Below are 22,659 nucleotides of genomic sequence, written 5' to 3' on the forward strand. Positions count from 1 at the left end.
TGGCTTTCCCTTGAGCTTGCACCAGTTAGGTTTGTTCATGTTTTTCTTGCCTTAGAAGATCAGAACTGGGTGTAGTAATAACTTTCCTTGATCTATAGGCCACACTCTTGCTGATAGGGTAGGCTCTTGGCCTTCTTTGCATCCAGGGCACTGGTTCACTGACAGCTCACTGCTCACCAGGGCCCAGAGTTGCTCCCCAGACAGTCCCAGCCTCTACTGCCCTAAGGGGCATTTGCTTCCTGGATGCAGGACTTTGCATTTGTTGATTCTGAGTCTCTGAAGGTTCCTGTTGGGCCATTTCTGTAGCCCAACTCCATCTGAATGATGTTTATGTCTTAACGATGTTGATTGTTCCCACCCAGCATGGCGTCATAGGCAAGTCTGATACCTTTTCCAAATCATTAATACAGGTGTTAAACAGGACAGGTCCCTCCAATAGTCCACTTTTTACTGGCTTGCAGGTAGAATACAATCTGTTGACCACCAGTCTGAAGAAAGTCAATAATTATATGCAGGCTGCTGTTGCAAAACTAGGACAGATGAAGAGAATTGGGACTGTGTTTTTAGTCAAAAGTTGAGACTAGCTATGACTTCTTTCTTATTCAAGATGTAACTCAAACTTGTTAGTCTCTTGACTAAGTTAGCTTTTCATTGTTAGTAAAATTCAATTTTGACCATGTATTATTTGCCAGAAATGGGATTCATGTAAGTCTAAGAAATGTCAACTTGAATAAATACTTCTAAAAAAAAAATCCTTTGTGACTATAATTCAACACAAGCAAAAAAAAAAAAAAGTTAGGCAAAACTCTAGTGATTCATTATAAATGGGTTCAATAACTAAATCGTTATTAAATAAGAATACACTGAAGAGACTTCAAGGATATTTTTGGTTATGAGTTATGATACTCACAATATTCTCTGTAGTAAGACAGTTTTAAGAATACTTTCTAATAAGTTTCATTTTTAAGTATGTGTCTTGAAGCAGAAGACAAAACTCCAGTAGGAAAATGGTCGTATCCGGAATATCATATTTACTGTCATTGTGCATCTGTTCTTTGTAATTTTTGTCAAATCTGTTTTTGAAAGCAGTTTTGATTTTGAACTCAACAAAATGCAGTGGCAGTGAGGTCCAGCTATGATTGTGCATTGTGCAGAACTTTGTTTTGAGCCTACTCTTCTGTGCTTCCTGCATGCGTTTCTTGTAGCATGAGAAACAGAGTAAATGCTGCCTGTGCCTTTCATGTGTTTGGTATTTGCACTCTGTAAGCAACTACCAAGATGAATGATATTAACCTGTTCAGTTATGTTACATTCTATACCCTGATTGCCACTGCCCACTTTCCTCTGTGTGTTGATCTGTAGTTTTCCTTTCAACATGTTGTCATGGTGCAGAAGTGCAGGGGCTACCCGAGCTGAATGCAGTATTTAAAGGTAATCACACAACAATTTTATATAAATTGTGTGGTGGTGTTTTCTTATTTGTTTTATATTTGTTTCCTCCTAACTTGTAAGTGAGCTGTTCGGTATTTGACTTCTGCTAAATGTTCAGCTGATTCAGAGCCACCCATGAGAAGTTGAATGACTTCCTCAGTGCTGTTGGCAAAAATAACTGATATCTCTTATTCTAGTACAGTGGTACAAAATCTCTTCACAGATTTTTGCATAAAAACTACTCCTTTTTTAATTTTAAGTGTTAGCTTAAGAAATTGAATTTGAAAATGTGCTGAATAGCCTCATTGTGTTAGTCTCATCTTCTTTCCCCTTCTCACATATGCTTTCACCTTGGAAGGGAGGACTCATAAAACATGGCTGTTACCTACTCATAGATATTTTTTGAATATTGTTTTGATGTTTGTATGCTTATTTGAAGAAATGGTAATTTACTCTGTGCTATTAGCAACCACAAATAGGGATGAGGTTTTAATATGTACTGTATTCCTGGAATGAGGTTTTAATATGTACTGTATTCCTTTTACAGTGTCTCAGATAATTCCTCAGCAATTTTTGCAAATTACCACCTTGGAAGTATTTCCCTTGCCCTAAACAACTTTGTGCCAGCCACACTTGGTAAAGAGGGATGTGTGACAAGCAATGATAGGCCAGAGGTAGAGGAAAGGCTTGGAAGTGTTCAGGGAAAGGGAACCAAAAAGGATAGCTGACCTGAAAGGGGTTTAGTCCGTTTGATGGGAGAAGCAGAAGCTGATTTTTTTTTTCCTTTCCTTCCAATAGAAGGCCGTACTTCAGTAAACTGTGTTTGTGCTGTGCTTCTGCTAGGAACTGCTAGAAAATTTTAATAAATCCCTCCATTAAAGATTTTGGGATGTTTTTTTCAGGCAGTTCCTGGGAGTGGGTGTGTGCGAAGGAAGTCACAGCAAACTTAGGTGTTTCCTGTTGGAGGATTGTTACATATTTCCCATTCCTCAAACCCTGCTGCCACTGAGAATAAATTTGATCTAAATCTTGAAGTCAATTAATACTGTGAATAAAGAAATGTAAAAGCAGTAGAGAAGCTGAAGGAACTCTGCATTGATTTTGTTTAATGTAACACTGTTTTCTGAGTATCTCAGAGTGATACAAAGAAAGGCAGTTTAAAAAAAGCATTATGAACTAGAGTTCTTTGTATTAAAATTATTAGTGTGAGAGATTAAGTGTAGGCCAGAACATGTATCTGAAATCATGTTATAATTACAATTTTACATTGCTGTAATCTTACAGTACTCTGACTTCATTATCTTGCACTTTTAAGTTCAACGTTAGATTTGTATGAAGCAAAGGTTTGCTACAGTCCTTGCTCATTAGTTCAGTTTTGTGCAGTTTTACTAATGTATGTTAGCCCCTAACTTCCATCACTCTGCTCTCAAGAATGATTTTTCTAGAGTCTCTTATCTGTGAAAACAGCTGAGATTGAGGGATCTTTTTGAACTGTTTGCACCAAGGGTTGGCAGACTTTTTAATGATCTCTTACTAATATTAAAATACAAATATATTGTCCTTTTTCTCTTTAGTATTACATTGTTGCAGTTTTATGAAATCAGTGCTGTATTTGCTTATTTTCCATGTAAAAAATCGGTGACACATTTTTAAAGATTTCTCCTATAGCATCTGGAAACAGTTTACCAGAGACTAGAGATCCACCAAGTGATTGTGTGCCATTTGAGCTCTGATCTAGCTCAGTCTTTTTGCAACAGGAGCTGCATTGTACTGCAAAACACAGAATGTTTAATGAAGTATGCATTGAAAATTGTTACAAGTGGTTGGATGAGAAGCTGGAATCAAGATATGAAGAACTCAGTATTGAGAATAACAGAGTGGGGTGCTCTCTCCTGTTGGGTGCAGTTTGTGGGTCTGTAACCGAGCTGCAGAGACATTGGATATATTAACTTAAGTTCCCTTTTCCCACTTCTGGAATGGTTGGTATACTTGGCTGAAGGGCTTCACAGCACTGAAGTCAAATGTCAGTGAGGTTATCTGAGATGTTCAGATGGATAATACTTCTTGAAAGTATTAGATTTAGGTTTCCTCCTACTAAATTGGTAATGCTTCTGCTGACTTCAGTGGGAGCAGAGTTAGGTGAGGAGAGTCTTTAGATATCCTCTCTATAAATCCAAAGGTCACTTACAATGCAAGGGTTTGTTTACAGGAGAAGTGGAGTTTACAGAACAGATTTCTTTTTCACAATAATTTTCTGTGGCTGATGAGGTGAGTAGTGGGGTGATTTGGACTAATGTGTATATGAAATTACAGAAAGGAGGAGGGGGAAAAGTTAGAGATTGGGAAGATCTTTTAATGCTGATATTAAATATGATCATTTTCTGGGTTTTGACTGTTTTTTCTTTGAAATACATTTCTATTTCTCATATTTAATTATCACAATACAAAAATGTCCTAAATTTAACTCTAACAATATGTCATGAAAACTGTTTTTGGTACTTTGTGCCTGACAGCCAAGATGACAAATCATTAAAATTAACAGAATGTTTTAGTCCTCTATCATAAGGCTATCTGTTTTGATTAATTCCTAATAAAGTATTCTAGTCTTTAGACATTTTCTACCTGTAGTTTGTTGTATCATACTTCTATCAAACAGTAAGCTTTGGGGTATGGATTGGTTGCTCCTATTTGCATGTGGAAATTCCTGCAGTTTGTGCCATTTTTTGAATTTCATGAACCATTGCTTGACTGGATTTGTTGTGGTTTGTTTGGTTTGTCTTTTTTTTTTCTTTTCTTACCTTGAGTATTCTTAAGAGTACATCTTCTATTGTAGGAAGAATATTTGCTAGTAAATATGTCAAATGAAGAGCAGAGTGGTACAAGACAGTAGAGGAAAACATTTCGAAGTCAAGTTTGCACCCAGAGATTGGAGGATCGGGAACACTTAAAATTGCTCAGAAAACAGCATGGCATTTATGTAATTAAATTAAAACTAATACCTAAGTTTCTTAACAGTGCTGTCAATTGATGATAGCATTTTCCCTCTAACAACAGTGTGTGGTCATGTATATATAAATAACCTATAGCAACACTGCACATAATAGCCTTTTCATAATGTCACTGCATTTGAGCTTTCCAGGGGAATGGCAAAGGTCATATCATTGGTTTATGGCTGTGGAATTATCCATGTGCTAGGCTATGGTTATCAGACATTCCTCACATTCCAGGTGTCTAATATTATAGTGCTTACATGCCAGTGCAGGACCAACTGCTGCGTCAAAGAAAACCGCTGCAGAAAACATTCATGGTATTATCCATTTCCATTTCTCTGTGGTCCCCTTTCCCCCCTAACCTTTCAAAATGTCATCTTTGCATTGAACTTGGCAATGTTAAACAGATAAATGAATTACAAATAGTGATTTGGTTGGAGGCTTTGCCCTACAGAAACAAATAGCTTGTATGCTGAGATGGAAAATATCGGTTCTCCTTTTCACTTTTACTACCTTCAGTGATGAAATGATGTGGTAAAATGTGTAGTTGAGTTCAGCGTGGGGTTTTTCTTCATTGATGGCAATTGTGAAGTGGAAAGCCAAAATAGTTTATCATAATCAAAAGGAAAAGGAAACAAAAAACCAAGCCAGCAGGCAGTTTGACCTGGTCCTGCAACCAGTGGGTGTGGGTCCCTTCCTTCCCAAATACATTCTTCCTTTTCTGGGTCTCAGCTATTCAGTTCATGTGCCTTTTCACAGAAGCACCTGTGAGGGGACAGAGTGAGCTGACATTGAGCTAATGCCACCTCTTTGTAGCTGGGAGGAGGCAGTTATGCTCGGCTTGCTTGCTGGTAGCACATTTTTATGGCAGTCATTAACATGCACACAGCATCTCATGGAGCTGGGAGGCAGAGCACTCCCTCTGCACTCGCCTCCCTCTGTCTGCTGCCTGCTGCACTGAAAGCTTAACCTGTGTGTTCTCTGCTTCCTTCCTTTTGAGTGTGTGTGTGTGAGAAGGACATCAGTTGCCCATTTTGTATGGATTCTTTTCTGTGGAGGAAGCAGGCAAGGTCTTTGGATGACCTGAAGATTTTCATCCATAGCTTTTCTGTACTGCATAAAGCCTAGGGAGTTTGGGAATGCGTAGAACTTATGAACATTGAGAACAAGTCTTTTAAATTAAAGAAATAAAAAGAGTATTGTTTTTGTTAATATATTGCAAGCACTTAATTTCTGATGTTTTTACATTACACTTGAAAAACTGCTAAATGAAGTAGGAAGGTGTTTTTTTGGAAAACAGACCTTAGGGACCTTAAAGATCATCTAGTTCCAACTCCCCTGCCATGGATTGGGACATCTTTCATTAAACCAGCTTGCTCAGATTTCTGTTCTGCGTGGCCTTGAACACTTCTAAGTATGAGGCATCCACTATTTCCCTGAGCAACCTGTTCCAATGTCTCACTATCCTCGCAGTAAAGAATTTTTTCCTAATATCTGACCAAAACCTACTTTCTTTCACTTTGAATATGTCCTTTGCTTGTCTAAAGCTATATCGTTCTTTCTGTAGTGGGTTTGTTGTTCAGCTATTTTTGCTATCAGGTTTTACTTTTGAATACTTGTGCTGCTGTTACAATAAGTGGGCTCAAAAACTTTGCAGTTAAATTTTTGTTTCAAAGAACTTGTTCTCTATGTACAATACAATTTTTGTAGTAAAAATTGTAGCTGTATTGGCTTAAACTGGTTATGTTCATAATTGATACTGGAAACTAAGAACTTTTGACAAGATTCCTGGGTTTTTCCATATTGCGCAAGTTTAGTAAGTTATGTATAAATATAGTGAATTTAAGACTTTTTGTTGTAGTGTGGTTGCAGCAAGGTTTGTTGGCTTGTTTTCATCCTTGTCCTGGCAGTTTAATGTTTAACTAAATCAAGAAGAGCTGGAAAACATGTGGGGAATGGAGTACAGTTTGCTGCTGTAGTTAGTGCTTGTCTCCAAGCCCCAGCATTGGTGAGGTGCTGACTTGTTATTTCTAAGCAGGACTTGCTGAATATGTTGAACAGTTCGTGCTGTGCTACAGCATAGGAGACTGAGTTGGTCTGCAGGAAGGCAGCAATCAGAACTGATGATGGCTGATATTGCCACTTCACATGGTAGTGGTAGTGCAGCTGTCTCTGGAAGGCTGACTGGAAACTGAGACACTCTTCAGCACACTGCCCTTTTGAGCAAAGCATTTCAAAAACACCTTGAGTACTCTGCCTAAATTACAGAGAAGAAACCACTTATCCAGTACTCTAAAAAGCTTTTTTAAAATCCCAAACCCTATGAGGACAGAAAAAGATTAAATTTTAGTTTCTACTTGGACCTTGTGTGCTTCCTGAATATAGTATTGTGTTTACTTGGCTTGCTGGCTGGCTAGACAAGAGTCTTTTAATGGAAAGTGTATTTTTCAAAGTCTTAGATATTCTCTGAAACATCATTGAATGTGGTATATCTGCCTGAACCCACAGCTCACTTATAAGTGGGAATTATAGTAAATCACTGTCAGTAGGAGTTCAGTGCTGGAAACCAAGTTTTTGAGCTTGTTAAATAGTTGTGAGAGCCTGTTATCTGAGTAGTATGTACTCAAATAAGGTCCCTCCATTCTGGGTTGCTGTGAAGTAGAGAAATAGTGTATGTCTCTTAGCGTAATTCTCCATCTGCACATTTGTACATTTTTCTTTACCAAGGAAACTCTGCAAAACCAAAAAATATATTTCTTTAAGGTCTGCTGTCTGTTGTAAGTATTCAAGGACTTAAAAGAATCACAGGATAGAAATTGTAAGCTATTAAAAGTGGTACTATACCAGCATACTTTTTAGAAAACCAGAATCAGTGCTTATTTCAAGTTTCCATTCTTATACAAATTTGAGTGTTTTACCTCTCTTTGTATTACCAGGAGCAAAATGATCTGAAATCTGGAAAACAAGTGAAAATTCATGCAATGTATCCAGGAAATAGTTGCTGCAGGAGTTAATAAATCTTTGTCTCCGTGAAGTGTATAACTGCTGTGAGTTCAGTCTCTGCAATTAGTTTTTGAGTATCCAGTGGTGCAAAAAGGTGAAGGTGCAGTACTGTTGACTGTTACATATCCATTCTAGCCAGGAGTGTAGCTGTGAACATTTGACTATAAACCAATACCATTGTGTGCACATGTGTGTTATAACAAAGCAAAGACATTAGTGGTGCACATGCTAGTGTCTACAGGCATACATTTAGTGCTATTAAGAAGTTTAATTTAATGTTATTGAGAATATCTCATCGTTAAGGAATGGGTTATATTTTGTTTGAGCTATTAGTGATTCTGTTTTGGCATAGAAAAGGTAACATGCATGTTTGCTGTCTTTTGAGCACAGGCATTGTTGACATTTGGCTGCACACATCTCGTGAACAAGGTAAAAATGCATGACCTTACCGTATTTGTTTATTTTACACCACTATTTCAAGCTGGGATTGCGACCGTGCTGCTACTTGTTTGATCTGTTCTACCTGGTATTGATGTCCACTTAGTTACTCTTTCAAAATAATACCTGTAATAAAGTGGCAGTATATCTTAATAGTACCCTTATTAAAAGGGTACCTAAACAATTCAAAGTTTGTACATAATGTCTTGGCCTGATATCTGAATGGGAGGCACTACTGTGTTAAGAACATGGTGAAACATTTAGCAGCAGAAGTCCTGTCTCATGAATGAGCTTTTTCAAGAGAGAGATTTTGTGTGGGATTTGCTAGTTCATAACTTAGAGAATTGAATGAACAAAGAATATGGCAAAAGGGTGTTATGTGGGCCAATTCTGCCCCTTTTGACAGGTAAGCAGCCTGATTACTACTTTTTAAAGTTAGGAAAGAGACAGCAATATAATTAATACAAAGTAATTGCATTTGCTTCAGCCACTGTAGTTTGTAGAAGAGAAAATTTTGTTTCCTATGCAATGTAATTTTCACACTGTTAGTGACCTCGGCCATAGGGAGCAGCAATGCCTCTCTTTAACTCTGACCTGCAATGTGGAGCAGCAGCTGGGTCTCTTTTGCCATTCTGTGTGTACTCTGCTGCCTGCAAAAGAACTAATCCCAGTTACATTTAGTTACCCTTGCACACACTAAGGATTCCTGCATTCAGAATCCTGTACTCACTAGGGAAAGAGGGAAACCTTCAGGTATGAAGTAGATGTGCTGAATCTTCCTCTCTAAGGAACCTAAAGGAGTAATTCAGGTTTGGTAACTGGCTTTTTGAAGTTAATGGGATTATTGCACCCCCGAGTTTTATTTAAGAAATTTGTCTTGAGTGCCTGAAATGAGTAAAATCCATCTTTGTAAGCATATTAGTATGGGATTAGAATGCATTTTTATACATCCTTCAAAGTAGTAATGCCTATAGCATTAGAAAGTTGGGTAAGAATTGAATTGATTTTGAAATCCAACTTGAGCACTAAATTCAGGAGGTTTGGTGAAGAATTGAGAACATTTTTCTACTTCTGTTTGTACATTCCTTTCATTGATTAAAATTTTACATTGGCTTCTCTCAAGCTATGGATCAAAATAAGAATTAAATACTTTCAGTTATCCTTTTGCAAAATAAAAAAAAAATTGATGCTTATTTTATGTTACTATTCTGTGTAATTGTGCCAACTGAAAGTGCTTGAAGGAAACTTTTTGTAAACTGTTGTATTGGTGGGTGTTACTGTGGATAAACCATCTGTACACCTTCTGTAATGATGTATGGATTCCAGATAACTGTGTATGCAATCCTTCCATCACTGGATTTCTTCTCTTGCATTTTAATAGATTGCCCATTTCTGCACATCTGAATAGCAGCTTATGTTTTGTCTTGTCATTTCCTTGGAGTTTGGAGAAGAGGTATATTTTTCAGAAAAATTTCTGTCAAGAAAAAGTGCTAACAAGTACTGCACTGTAAAAGAATTAATGTGTAATATACATCACTATATATGAGAAATGAATTAAATTTAATCCATACAACATTTTGTGTGTCACACAGGATCTTGCTACACAACAAAGCACATGAGTTCATTTTGGGTATTTGGAGAAAGTTCTCAAATGCACATTGAAGTTGCTATAGAAGTTGAGCATTGACCCTAGTTACAACTGAATTCCAAACTACAAATCTTGACTGTAGGCCAAGTACCACACAGCAAAGAAGATGTTCTTGGAAGTAATTTTGAAAGGCATTAAGATGAACCTGTTAATAATTCTCAGGTATTTGTGTACCTCTTACAAACCTGTGTTTTCTTCCTTTCTAACTGAGGTAATTTCAGGTTTGAGCAGGGTGGGGTTATTTTTCATGTACGTGTCCCCTTCCCCCTGCCCCCCACTGTGATTTTCTAAGATCTGCCTACTGTAACCTTCTTCTTCTTCTTTTTTCTGTTGATAGAGTTCTAATCATAATATGTATAACTTATGTTTCATTATTACAGTTTATTTAATCCTGAATTTTGGAGAAAAAAGGAGTCAGAGAAGGAATGCAGCAGAATCCAGCATTTCTCTTGCATAGAACAGTTTGTTCAAAGTAGTGTGTGTGTGTGTGTATACATATATGTGCATACACATTTTTAAGAACATGCCTCTTGATATTCTTGGGTCACAGAAATGGGCTATATGTTTTACTGCTATATGTGATGTTTTGTTATTACATATAGCTGTTTTACTGCTATATGTGATGTTTTGTTATTACATGTCGGGTCCGGCTGTCTGTCTCTGCCCCGACACGGGTAGAGTGGTTCTTTGGTGGGCGCGATGCAAAGGACGAGTCTGGACTCTTCAGCTTTCGGTCTTCAGGTTGTTTATTATTTCTTATCTACAAAATTTTTCTGTCTGCCCAACAGAGGTCTGATCTGCAGGCAGTCACAGGCACTCTCTGACCACCCATGGGGCGGTCATGTCTTTTTATACTAAAACCTACGTATACAATATTTACCTTTATTTCCCAATGCTTTTCGCCCATGTTAGCAAGTGCACCTTCACCAGAAACCAATCTCTAAGTGCCAACATCATCACAGGAGATGGAGGACAAGAAGAAGAAAGAAGAAGGACAAGACACGCCCCGATCTCTCCATCTTGTCTCCATAACCCCCCTGTACCAAAAACCTTAAAGTCTATATCTCACCTTCTAAATGTGTCTCTTTTACACCTTGTATTCTAAAGTGATTCTCTTGTCCTCAGACTCTTGTTACTTCTGTGGATGGATCAAAATCAAGCCACCAAGCACTCTTGGCAACATTCCAGGGTTTTCGAGACCCCCAAGGGTTCTCCTGGCATCTCTGGACATCGGGAACGATGTGCTGAGATCCCACATCTCCCCCTTCTGTTTGCACCAAGAAGACTTCTTTGGCAACTTGACTCATGACACGTCTCACACACATAAAGATGCATGGGACGATGAGCATGAGGACTAAGAGTATCATTAAAATGTAAAATCCCATTTTTAAAAACCCTCTCCATAAGGGAGAAAGATCAAAAAATCCCGCCACATCATCAATCCATGACCCAGTGATCTCGCCTAATTTCTTTATACTGTCTTTTATATTTTGAATGCTTTCATGAATTGATCTCGAATGATCTGAGAGATTCATGCAGCACATCCCCTCAAACTCTTCACATCCATGTCCATGAGCGAGCAACAGATAATCGATTGCTGCCCTATTTTGAAGAGTTGCCTCTCTCACACTGCTTACATCTTTTAACATGTCACTCAAAGCGAGAGAAACTGATTGAGCATGCTTGCTCAACCAACAACCCATGTGGTCTAGTTGAGTCAAGGCCACCCCCGATGCTGTCTGAGGTGAGAAAATTGCTGCTGCAATTCTCCTTGCCTTGTCCCAGGTGTACACTTCATCATCACAGTCTGCACTGTAATGTTGCAAGGACCTTTTCTCTTTGTGTTTTTGTTCTCTCAACACTTTTAAATCTGGTGACAACATTGAAATCCTCCCAATGCTGCATGGACCTCCTTTGGCATTTGCAGGAATGCCGTGCCAAATTCTGTCCCCACAAATTAAAAACAACCCACGTGGCAATTGCACTGGGACCTGGATTGATCCTTTGGCTGTCGTCACAGTGTGATTACACCAAGCTGATGCATTTCTATAATATTCATGATTTGGTGTGACATCAATGCTATTGTTTGTCCTTGACACATTCGAATTTTCAAATTTCATGCATAGTTCCATTGTTGTGGACCCAAAAATCTCCAATTCCTGCGGTTCAGTAGAAACTACAGGTAAAAGATGTGTCCACGCACACCATTCATTCACAGGATCTTTGATGACCTGTGAAATCTCCATTGGAGGATGCCCTGGAATTGGCCATTCGCCCACTGGCAACCCAACCATGCATGCCGTGAATGGTTTCCCTGGTTTCGAATGTGTCAGGCAGATACTTTCTAAATTTGCTGCCTGGGCTAACGTTTCCCAAACATTTTGTTTCGGCTGACTGACTGAGCTGGCATTGAGGGTTGAGTACTTGAGCGTTTCTTTTGAGTGGAAGGGGTTTGAAACATAGGATTTGAGGCTAGAGGCATCGGTCTCGGAGAGGGGATGGAGCCCCGGGATGCCGAACCCCGAGCGTGGCTCCTTCTTTTCGCCCCAGACGTCACAGAGGATCGGACCCGCCCCCGACCTCGCTCCGCCGGCACTTCCCGCGCATGCGTGCCTTCGGGGACGCCCCCTGCCTCCCCTGTACTGACGTCACTGTCTCCGTCCCGCTCCACCTCCGAAGTCTCCTCCCTATCGTCTGTTCCTGCCCCTCTCTCCTCCTCCTCTGACGCTGTATCCACACCCCCCGCTGAAGCGCGCGGCCCCCTCCCCGCGGGTGCCCCCTTTCTCGCTGCGATTCGAGCCGATCTCCGGGTCCAGACTTCCGGGTCTGACGTCACCACCGCGCGTCTCCTGCGTCCCTTCACAGCAGCTCTCCGGAGCTCTGCAGCTGCTCCGTCCTTGCTGCCCGTGTCTGACGCTCCCGCGCTGGTTTGAGAGCTCTCCCCGGCTGTCTCCTGAGCCTTGCTCGACCCGCGCGTCTTTGGCACCGCTCCAAAGGCGACTGTCGCTTTCGGCGTTGCGCTCGCAAGAGTCGCATGGAAACCCGTGTCTCCCATTGCCTCCCCGCCCCCCCCGCCGGCCGCCGCCGCTTCCGCGCCGCCGCGCCTGCCGCGAGAGAGCGCATCCCCCCTCCCCGCTTGTTCCCTTTGAACCCCCCTCCCCGACTCCGCCACGTTTTCCACCTCCTCCCCCCCTGATTCCTGCGAATCGGGACAGTACACTCCGGAAGGGTGGCCTGTCTCCTCGATGTCGCTGGGAGAAAACTTTATTTCATCAGGAAGAGGAATGGTATCATCAGTGTCTGAGTCGGAGTCTGAAATCCCTCTATTCTCTGTAGTTTCAGGGTGCTTTAGGGTTCCCTTGGGTTTTCGGGATGGTGGGACTGAGGGCAATGACATTTTCCCTTGTACCCTTTTCTCGGGCACCTTTTCCCCCGGGCTAATTGAGATCAGAGCCAATTTCTGCTTGGAACCTTGCTCTGCTCCCTCCGCCCCTCTGGGACCTGCAACAACTTGTTGCCTGGCTGACCCCCTAAATTGAGTCGAGGTCGCCTCTAACATAATTCTTGCTGAGGACAGCAATTTTAAGGCTGTTTTATCCTCATTGATGGCTAGAAAATATAGGTGTCTGTTAACTTCTTGCCAAAAGCCTACTTCAAATAACAGCCTTGTTTCGGAGTACGGGTAATTACACTGCACCCATAGCAATAATTCTCTAAGCTTTTTCTTTGGGATCCCCTTAGTGTGTGTGTCTGCCACACCTTGTAGGTCGGACAGAATTTCTATTTGTTCCTGGGAAAGTGTACCCCCCATGTTCTTAATTCTTGACCTTCTCACCGAATTCCTGTCGTCAGAGCAGTCCGGAGGCTCCTGGTCTCTGGCCTGCAGGTCACAGGAGATGGATCCGGAGGCGCCTTTCCGATTCCGATCCGGGCTGTTCTGCTACGAACTTTCTTCGGCTGAGGTGGAGTGCGATGTTTTCTGCGGCTGCTGCGTTTTCAGATTCTCCTGGCTGCTTTCTGGCTGTTTTCCCAAGGAGTTATCAGGCTCTCCTGGGAATGAGTCCAACTCGGGAGCTGCCCACTCGGTGCTTCAAGGCTGTCCCTGTGCAAGAGGTGCACAGCAGAGCTCACCGTGGCTCAGCGAAGGCTGCTGGATGCTGCTGGATCGCCGGTCGCTGCCGAGCTGCTCCCGGGTCGCCGCCGGGTGCCCACCGGTGCCGGTGCCCACGGGGTGCCCACCGGGTGCCCACGGGGTGCCCACCCAGGGACGCCAAATGTTGGGTCCGGCTGTCTGTCTCTGCCCCGACACGGGTAGAGTGGTTCTTTGGTGGGCGCGATGCAAAGGACGAGTCTGGACTCTTCAGCTTTCGGTCTTCAGGTTGTTTATTATTTCTTATCTACAAAATTTTTCTGTCTGCCCAACAGAGGTCTGATCTGCAGGCAGTCACAGGCACTCTCTGACCACCCACGGGGCGGTCATGTCTTTTTATACTAAAACCTACGTATACAATATTTACCTTTATTTCCCAATGCTTTTCGCCCATGTTAGCAAGTGCACCTTCACCAGAAACCAATCTCTAAGTGCCAACATCATCACAGGAGATGGAGGACAAGAAGAAGAAAGAAGAAGGACAAGACACGCCCCGATCTCTCCATCTTGTCTCCATAACCCCCCTGTACCAAAAACCTTAAAGTCTATATCTCACCTTCTAAATGTGTCTCTTTTACACCTTGTATTCTAAAGTGATTCTCTTGTCCTCAGACTCTTGTTACTTCTGTGGATGGATCAAAATCAAGCCACCAAGCACTCTTGGCAACATTCCAGGGTTTTCGAGACCCCCAAGGGTTCTCCTGGCATCTCTGGACATCGGGAACGATGTGCTGAGATCCCACAATTACATATAGCAGTTTTACTGCTATATGTAATAAATGCCTAATTTTTGTGGACCTCAGTCTTGGAAAGAAGCCTGTTTTCTATGTGTTTCTGAGTTCTGGGGACTTCAAAATGTGATTTACATCAAATAAGAAAGTTGTCCAAATGAAGCAGTATTTCTTCACTGACAGTCCATCAGTCTGCAGTTATGGTTCCATTTTCCAGTGTCTTCACCCTCATTTTTTTTAGAGCATGGTGCTCATAACACCAAGGTTTTGGGTTCCATCCCCATGTGGGCCATTCCCTTAAGAGTTGAATCAATGATCCTTGTTGAGTCCCTTCCAACTCAAGAATATGCTGTGGTCCTGTGATTCATTATTAACTTTAGCTGCATATACAGACTTATTCTTACAGGTATGGCTGTAGAAGCAAAAACATCTGTTAATGACAACACATAGATCATTGCAGAATCTGCATTTAAGAGCCTAGCTAGCTAACTGTATTTTGAAAACTTTAAAGAAAAATGTGGATTTGATATGATCATAGAGGTCTTCAATTTGCAAACTGTATTTGTCTCCTAAGTCTCCCCAAGCATCTGTAAAGTGATTAAATAATAATAATCCTGGATTGTTTACATAATGGAATTGCAGAATGCTTCCTGGTTTTCCTTAAAATAGCCACTTCTCCTTATGCACACCTGCCTCTTGTTCACTAAGGTAAAAAAAAAAAAGGCACCCCTAGATGAGAATACTTAAGCTTAATGATATGCATTAAAGAAATCCAAGCTTTTTATTAACTAATTGAACTTCATTGGATACTAAATGTGGACTTCAAAGGCATCTTTAGAGTATTGGCATTCTTTTAGGAACATCTAAATGTATGGCTACAAACTGAAACTAAGTATTATGAACTACCCTTAGAGTATCAGTGCCCAAGACATGCAGCATTTAATCCTCTATTATGGTGCAATAAACCTCATTTTTCTTGGATGACATTTAATGAATGTAATGGCAGTCCATCTATCATAGGTTACTATATGTCACAGATAATGATCTTCACACAGACAAGATTCCTTCAGTCCTTGTTCCTAGATATTATTTCCTGTCCAATTACATCTTGTAACTCTGCTCTCAACTTTTGTCTTGCAAATTTTCCCTTGCTTCCTGTTGTGTTAATTTCATCCATTTGTCATACGTATTTTGAAAGTAAGTAGTGCTTATGTTGTGTTCTGAGGGCCATAAGCAATCAGGTATCAATCACCTTGTGCTGATTGCTGTTCAGTTGTAAAATTACACATCAGGCTCAAAAATTATGTGCTATTAAAAGATTCTGGAACAAAAGAGGGAGTCATGGGAATGTTACCCTCTTAGGTAATTGTGATCTTATCATGTACAAACCTTCTCATGTTTTAAAAATCTACTCTGGAGCAGTTCTGACATAGTTCAGATCTTAAGGATGCGATGTTCAAGCATGATCCAGCAGAGCAGGATTCATAAAACAAATTGTCCTGTATTGCCTGTCTTTTTGGACCTCTGTCTCTCTCTTCTCATTTTGTTTAATGTCCAGCGTGGGTCACTCAAGTACTTTTCCACAGTGTTTTAGTGTCTCTTTAATTTATGGAGTGTCTGGGATGAGAGAATGGCTGTTATTCATTCCTATCATATCTGGTTTCAGACAGGTGAGAACACCTGGACAGAACATTTGCGTGATCAGAGTCAAATGCAGTCTAGCCTAGAGAATGTGCTATTTATAGGAAGAAGTGAGTATTTGATTAAAAATAAAATTAGTGTACAGTGCAGATGAAAAGTCAGGGTTGTACTGGGCTTATTTATATCCCTGCTGTAGAGGTGATCTTAAAATCACATCATGACTGTTGCTAGCTCTGGTGTGTAAATTTGGTGAATGTATTGAATGTTTATTAAAAACCATCTGGCTGTGTTTATATGAGTGCGAGTCCATACTGTGATTTCTATGTTGCTATATGGCATTTCAAATATATTTCCTACTAGAACTACATGAATTGAGTTTTGAGTTAATGTTGTAATGTTGAGGCAAGGATGACACTGAACTTCGTTATTCAGTTTGTTTCACGAACATCTACACTTGTAATCAAATTTGAGACAGGACTTTCTTCACAGGTAGGTGTGCCCTTGAAGTTGGCACATCTTGTTCCCATGACTAACCAGATTCACCAAAGCACTGTTGCTTTTATGTGATTGATGCTTTGTCTGAGCATTAGTGGCCTGAGAACTCTTTGACATGGATGCCCTGTGTTCATGCCCTGCTGCATGCTGCCTGCCTGAAATTGTGCTGGAGTTGAAAGGCTTCTCCTGCTTCCCTAAGAGCCATCCCTTTCTCTCTAGCAATTACTATTTACAACAGAGCAGTAATCTTTGAAGTGGTGCTGGTAATTATAAGTAGGCAGCATTTGGGCAGGTGTGCTTGGTATAGCAGCACTAGGCCAGCTGTTGGCCTGCTGAGCTGCACAGCTGGATCCTGGCCATGGCAGCACCATTTCTGCTGTCCAGAGAGGAGGAGCAAGGTGGCAGGTCAGAGCTGGGGTTTCTGGAGAGTCCTTGGAGCAGCCCCACTCAGGGCTGTGCCAGTGTCTGGAATTAAAGATGCAGGTCAGCAGTGTGAGAGGATACAATACATAGGCTTGACTTGCTACAGACCTTCTCTGGCCCTGGAAATCACTGGCAAGTTGACAGCCTGCTTGTGCTGCTTATAATCTGTATTTTTGTGTCCTTGTGATCCAAATGCAATTCCTCATTGCTAAATTTATCTGTATTTTAGAATAGTTTTTGGTGTGTTTAATGATTAACATAGCAGTTTATAAGTGGCAATAAATCAGCAAATTTGTGTTATACTTGCAAATTTGTTCAGAACCTCAATAAAGTGTTAGTAACCTTTACTGGATTATGAGGTAAACTTTGGAGAAATATGAGGAAGTGGATTCATGTTTGCAATTTTAAAAACATAAATTGAAAAAGAATCAATATTCAAAATGTTTTGAATCCTGAGAGCCTTGTTCTTTGTGATTTCTGCAACCCTAGCTTGAAGAAATACTGCTCAACTTTGAGAATTGGTAGGTCATAGTCATTGATGATGATGATAATAAAGATTATAGTGGGGCAATTATTTCTAAATCAAATTTGTCCTTAAATTTGTTTTTTACAGCTGCATAAAGAATTAAATATTTTTGTAAGGTACTTTCTATCTGCTGTTTTGTACACAAAATCCAATTCAGTTTGTAAAAGGTAAAATGTACTATTCTTTTCTTTTACTTTTCTCACAACAGTGTCAATAAACCTGTTTCTTTTGGTCAGGAATTAATAAAGAAAAAATCCTGAAACATATGAATTAGCTTTTTATCTGTATAGAATTTTAATGGTGAAATGAAAAAACAGTCTTAGGTGATGAAACTTAATCAGCAGTGAGGAAAGGAGTGCTGGATGTGTGTCCCACAAATTTCTCTTCATTATGTCACTCTGTGGATTATTTTTTGAAACTCTAGATATCTACTTAATCTTATTGTCACTATGGCAACAATAAAACCTTAAATTTCCTGTTCTTTCTATTAAATATATCACTGTGTTAGAGGTGGCATTTATTGTGGATTTATCAATAGGAAACTCAATACTAATTTTTTTTTTTAAAAAAGGACCAAAAGATGATCACGTAAAGCTTTGCTCAGCCTCAGTTGGAAAAGAGCCCATGTATTATATTTATCACTCTAGTTCTTATAACAAATAGGTGCTCTATTATTAAAGTGAAAAACATTAGTAGTCTGTCTTCCTGCAAAAGCAACATGTGAACATCTAAGTGCTGCTAACTGCATCCTAGGCTTTCTGTGGTCATTAGAACAGTGATGTTGAAATCTTGTGCTCTCTTCACTGACTTGAAGTTGAAGGGTCCAGTTTTCCTGGGGACAAATAGGAATATAGATAATTTATTCTTTTTAAAGCTGTTGGTTGTTGTTTAATTTTAGACTGTCAAATGTGAAGGGTGTTGCAGTGGATTTCTCACTTGAGTTCCTGTACTGAAAAATGTTTGCAATAATATGTTCTGCTTTAAGAGGAAAAAAACCAACTTGCTCTCCTTTCTCTCTACTATGTTTCTTCAGCTTCTGTCATAATAGGAATTAATATGAGTAACAGATACATGGAAGGGAGAAAAGCTATATCACGGAATTGTTTCCTTGTTGTAGGTTGACAAAGCCCTTGTCATTTGCGGATTGTGTTGGGGATGAATTGCCATGGGGATGGGAAGCCGCGTGTGACCCTCAGATTGGTGTCTACTACATTGACCACATAAACCGTAAGTACTTTCTGGTTTGCCATGCTGGTTTTAAAAGACAGCTCATCTTGATTAGACTCAGAATTCTTGATTAGAATCAAAATGCTAGGGAAAATTTGCCCTTTGCTATAACATTATTGGTTTTTGAATGCTTATAAGAAAATCTGCTGGTACAAAATGGCGACGTCTGTTTCTACATCTATTAGAATTGCATAGTGAATATGTCTAAACCATGTAAAACTAGGAAAATATGAAATACAATGCTATTTTAGCCTGCTAAATGAATATATTCTTGAAAGCATTTCTATTTTCTCTTTATACATTTATTACTCCATATTGATATGTTTTTCTATTTTCCCAGAAATAGTCTTTAACAGCACAATAGCAAAGGTTCTATATGAGCTCAACTCCTGAATGTACGTGCATCTGTGCTAGCAGTACCTATACTTACCTAAAAATTAGCAGGTATCTATAGCCATTTCAGATGCTTGAAGTTAGCAGAGGCAACTGCACAGGGTCAGTAGATGTGGCATGGACAGTAAGAGACCAGTGGCCTTCTGAATCTGGTATCTCAAAGTGGCATCTCAAATGCAGGGGCAAGTGAATCCACCCTGCCTTGTCTAAGCCACTTTTGCAGTCACAAGACCTCTAGTCAGTACAGTTGGTGTAATGTAAAATGTGATGTAGCTGACTGGTTGGCTGTCTGCTTTGCAGATGAGATGATTTAACCTCCTTTGGTTAGGTTGGACTAGAACTCTGATAACTAGAATGGGGCATTATATATCAGCTGTACTTGTTAAGCACCTGCAGATAGACACCTAATATTGAAGGGTATCCCACCCAATAACCTCATTGTGCAAAGCCTTGCTTTGCAATGAGAGTCCTCTGATCTTACATAGAGTGTTAGACACTCATGAACTTTTAAACATACAAGCATCCTTGATTGAATTCAAAAGGTGAAGAAAGTAAAGGGTTTTCTTCTGAATCTAAATATGATTATCAGCATAAACTTGTCTCTGACTTCTGCTTTGGCCAAAATTATCGGGCATACACCAGTAAAATTTTGAGAGCCAAGTTGCATTTCTGGGTGTTTTGAGAGTGCTTTCAGATCACTGTACTCTCATTGTGCTCTTTTTATTTCATGCATGTTCAAAATTTTTAATCTGTTCTAAAAACCTCTTGTAGCTTTGTTGCCTGTTTTATTAAGAAAGAATTTGACTGCTCTCTTTACTCTTAAATGTTATACCTGTGCATTGAAAGTGAATTCCTGAGTATTAGGAGCTATTCATGGTTTGAAATTTTGATATACTTAAAGGCAGTTTCCATCCCTTGTTTGTTCAGTAGTGCTCTTGATTCCTCTTATATTAATGTATGTATTCCTCTGTAGCAACTTCAGTGAAACTTATTTTTAAGTGGTGTATTTTAGTTATGTACACTGTATTTTGCACAGTGTTTTGGTGAGAGTACTCTCCAGTTGCTGGGTGGTAAGCTGCCTAAGAATCTTACAAGTAGGTGATTTGTTTGATGCACCAGATATGGAGATTATAACTTCTACTTCATCTGACTAGGGCGCATGCAATGTTTTGATGCTATTGAAATCTCTGGTATGGAGATCACTTGAAATGAGTGGAGAAAAGCCTTTCTAGAAAACAGGTTTTGTGTCTGCTTAGTGCTTTATTGGTTTCATAACAAGTCAGATGTGCTCTGTATGCTTTTTTGGATTTGAACTGTTAAAATTCCCTGTCAGGACAGTGGCTGTGTTAGAACAAGGAAGACTCTTTTACTCTTTTGAAAGTGGTTTTGTTAATTCTCTCTGCTACTGGACAAAGAAGCCAAATGAGGGAGAAAAACTGTACCTACTGCTAGGAGGAAGAACAAATAGATAGATGCCTGAAAACAGGTTGGATAAAGTAGAATTTCAGGACTCATAAATAGCAGCTTGAGGGATAGCACCTTGGGAAGACATCTGCTCCCATGTGTTAGGTAGGGAGAGGTGACTAACAATGCTTCATGTTCACTGCTGTCTGGCTGAATTTATTTCAGCAAAATATTTGAGGGAAGGCCCACAGAGTCTCTACTTTTGCATCCCATAATTAATTATTCTGAACAACTTCTCTCATATCTGTCCTTTTTCTCATTTGTTTTTCTAGCATCGTTCCTACTGTGTGCCTCTCTACAAAGCTACATTTGATCCCACTGTGAAGTTTCAGGTTGTCCACAGGACTTGGACCAGTTTTACTATGATGACTGCAAATTTATTATATTTCTCAAGCCAGCCCACAGAGCTATGGAGGAGTAGGTTGCTACTCATGGTTGTTCCCTCCGTTTTTGCAAAAATTTGAGGTTGAAAATGTTAAGGGTGGAGTTTCCATTAATGATCAGATAGGTACTTGCTGCAGTGGATATTGACAAAACTCCCCAATAATTTAGAGAAAGCAATTGCACCTTGCAAAATTCTGAAACTTCTACTGAATTTTTATAAAGTAATTTTTTTCAAAAATTATGTAAATCAATATACATATTATTTTTTTTCAAAATATTTTCCTAATCTGTGCAATTATTTGTCTTGATCTTTTTCCTTCCCTTCTCTCACATAAACCTGAGAAAAGCCTACTCTTCTCTTCTGCAGAGAGTTAAGAGTTGTCTGTGAGCAGTCTGCAAATGTAGAACAATCCCTCAGATTATTTTGGTGTCAATATGTTTAAGGATAATTTAGTTTTATTATAATCTCACATTTTCTATATTTTCTATATTTAAATTTTTTTTCGCCCCCAAATTCAGTTTGGGTTTTTCAATAGCCTTAGAGCTTTCTCATGATCCCTTTGGATGATGTAACCCACTTTGAGAAGCACTGACTGAGGTCATTACTTTATGAATATATTACCCCAATTAGGAGTTTTAATGTGATGCTTTCAGCTTCAAGGGAGACCAGATTACAGGCCATCTGGCAAGGCAGAACATGCATATGATCTGGATAGCTAATACTGTAAGAACTTAAATGCTTACCCTGTGCTTCAGTAGCACCCTTTGTTAGAGGATGACTGAAAGGATATTATTTGGTGGGCAGGGCCTGAGGAGTTTGTTTTGTGCAAGATCCTGATTACTGTGGTTTGAGAGAGCCCAAAGATTTTATGACTTATGCTGTTGACTCCTGTAGTCATTATTGCATACCTGTTCTCATGTGTTCATCTACTTCAGCTAATTTGCTAACATTTATTAATTTTGCTAAACAACATGGTTAGGAACTCAAGGCCTAAAAATTATTACTAAAAATAATACATAACATATTACTCCACTTTATTTCATGTATCTCCAGGTGAAGTCATCACTTTCAATCTTTTTCCAATTCTTCTGTAGGGTTTTCCACATCAAGCATTAAGTGTCTGAGATGTAAACATTTATGTTCTTAGGGCTTGGATTTGCAAACACCTTTAAGTTGATATAATCTTTGAAAGTATTGTTCCTGCTCTATTGCTACATCTGGCCTTTTGTTCTGTCTCTGCAGTGTTTTTGCTTATACTGCCATGAACATTTGCATGGCCAGACAGTGAATCAGATCAGGGAGCTGATTCAAGTTGAAACTAATCTGGTATGGGGGAGAAAAAAAAAAAGTTGCTATTTGTTCTCCTTTCCACACCTCTATTTATGCAAGCAAGAAAAGGAAGGTGACCTGGGGATATGAATGAACAGTCAGGTGGAAGAGATGGAGGATAGATACTTTTCACAGTAGCAATGGTTAAAGGCATTTTGAAATTACACCCTGGAATTTTCATCTGTTCTGTGCCAGAAAACAGTTTTAACTCTGAGGCTGTGACTTCCAGGTGCACTTCTCAGGTGGTGGTGGCAGCTGAAGTAGCAGCCATTGCTTGATCCAGTTCCTGTCCCCACATTGTGTCTGCATGAGGATATGCAGTAAACATGGACAACAGGGAAGGCCTCTGTTTCCTGAGGTGTGAGTTGTTTTCCACCTCCTTTCC

At 39.9% G+C, this 22,659-nt stretch overlaps 2 protein-coding genes across 2 annotated transcripts in view; one reads left to right on the forward strand and one right to left on the reverse strand.

The window, feature by feature from the left end:
- The window catches only part of DCTD (dCMP deaminase), a 214,487-nt gene that overhangs the window by 79,748 nt on the left and 112,080 nt on the right, over positions 1–22,659 (reverse strand). The gene's annotated exons all lie outside the window — the stretch shown is intronic.
- The window catches only part of WWC2 (WW and C2 domain containing 2), a 99,629-nt gene that overhangs the window by 20,820 nt on the left and 56,150 nt on the right, over positions 1–22,659 (forward strand). Inside the window, exon 2 of the mRNA XM_071432160.1 lies at positions 18,594–18,703. Within this exon, the coding sequence (XP_071288261.1) occupies positions 18,594–18,703 (110 nt within the window). The remainder of the gene's footprint in view (positions 1–18,593; positions 18,704–22,659) is intronic.

The sequence above is a fragment of the Agelaius tricolor genome, unplaced genomic scaffold (assembly GCF_023055355.1).
Source record: "Agelaius tricolor isolate 1412-34295 unplaced genomic scaffold, bAgeTri1.0.p SCAF_8, whole genome shotgun sequence".
NCBI classification, from domain to species: domain Eukaryota; kingdom Metazoa; phylum Chordata; class Aves; order Passeriformes; family Icteridae; genus Agelaius; species Agelaius tricolor.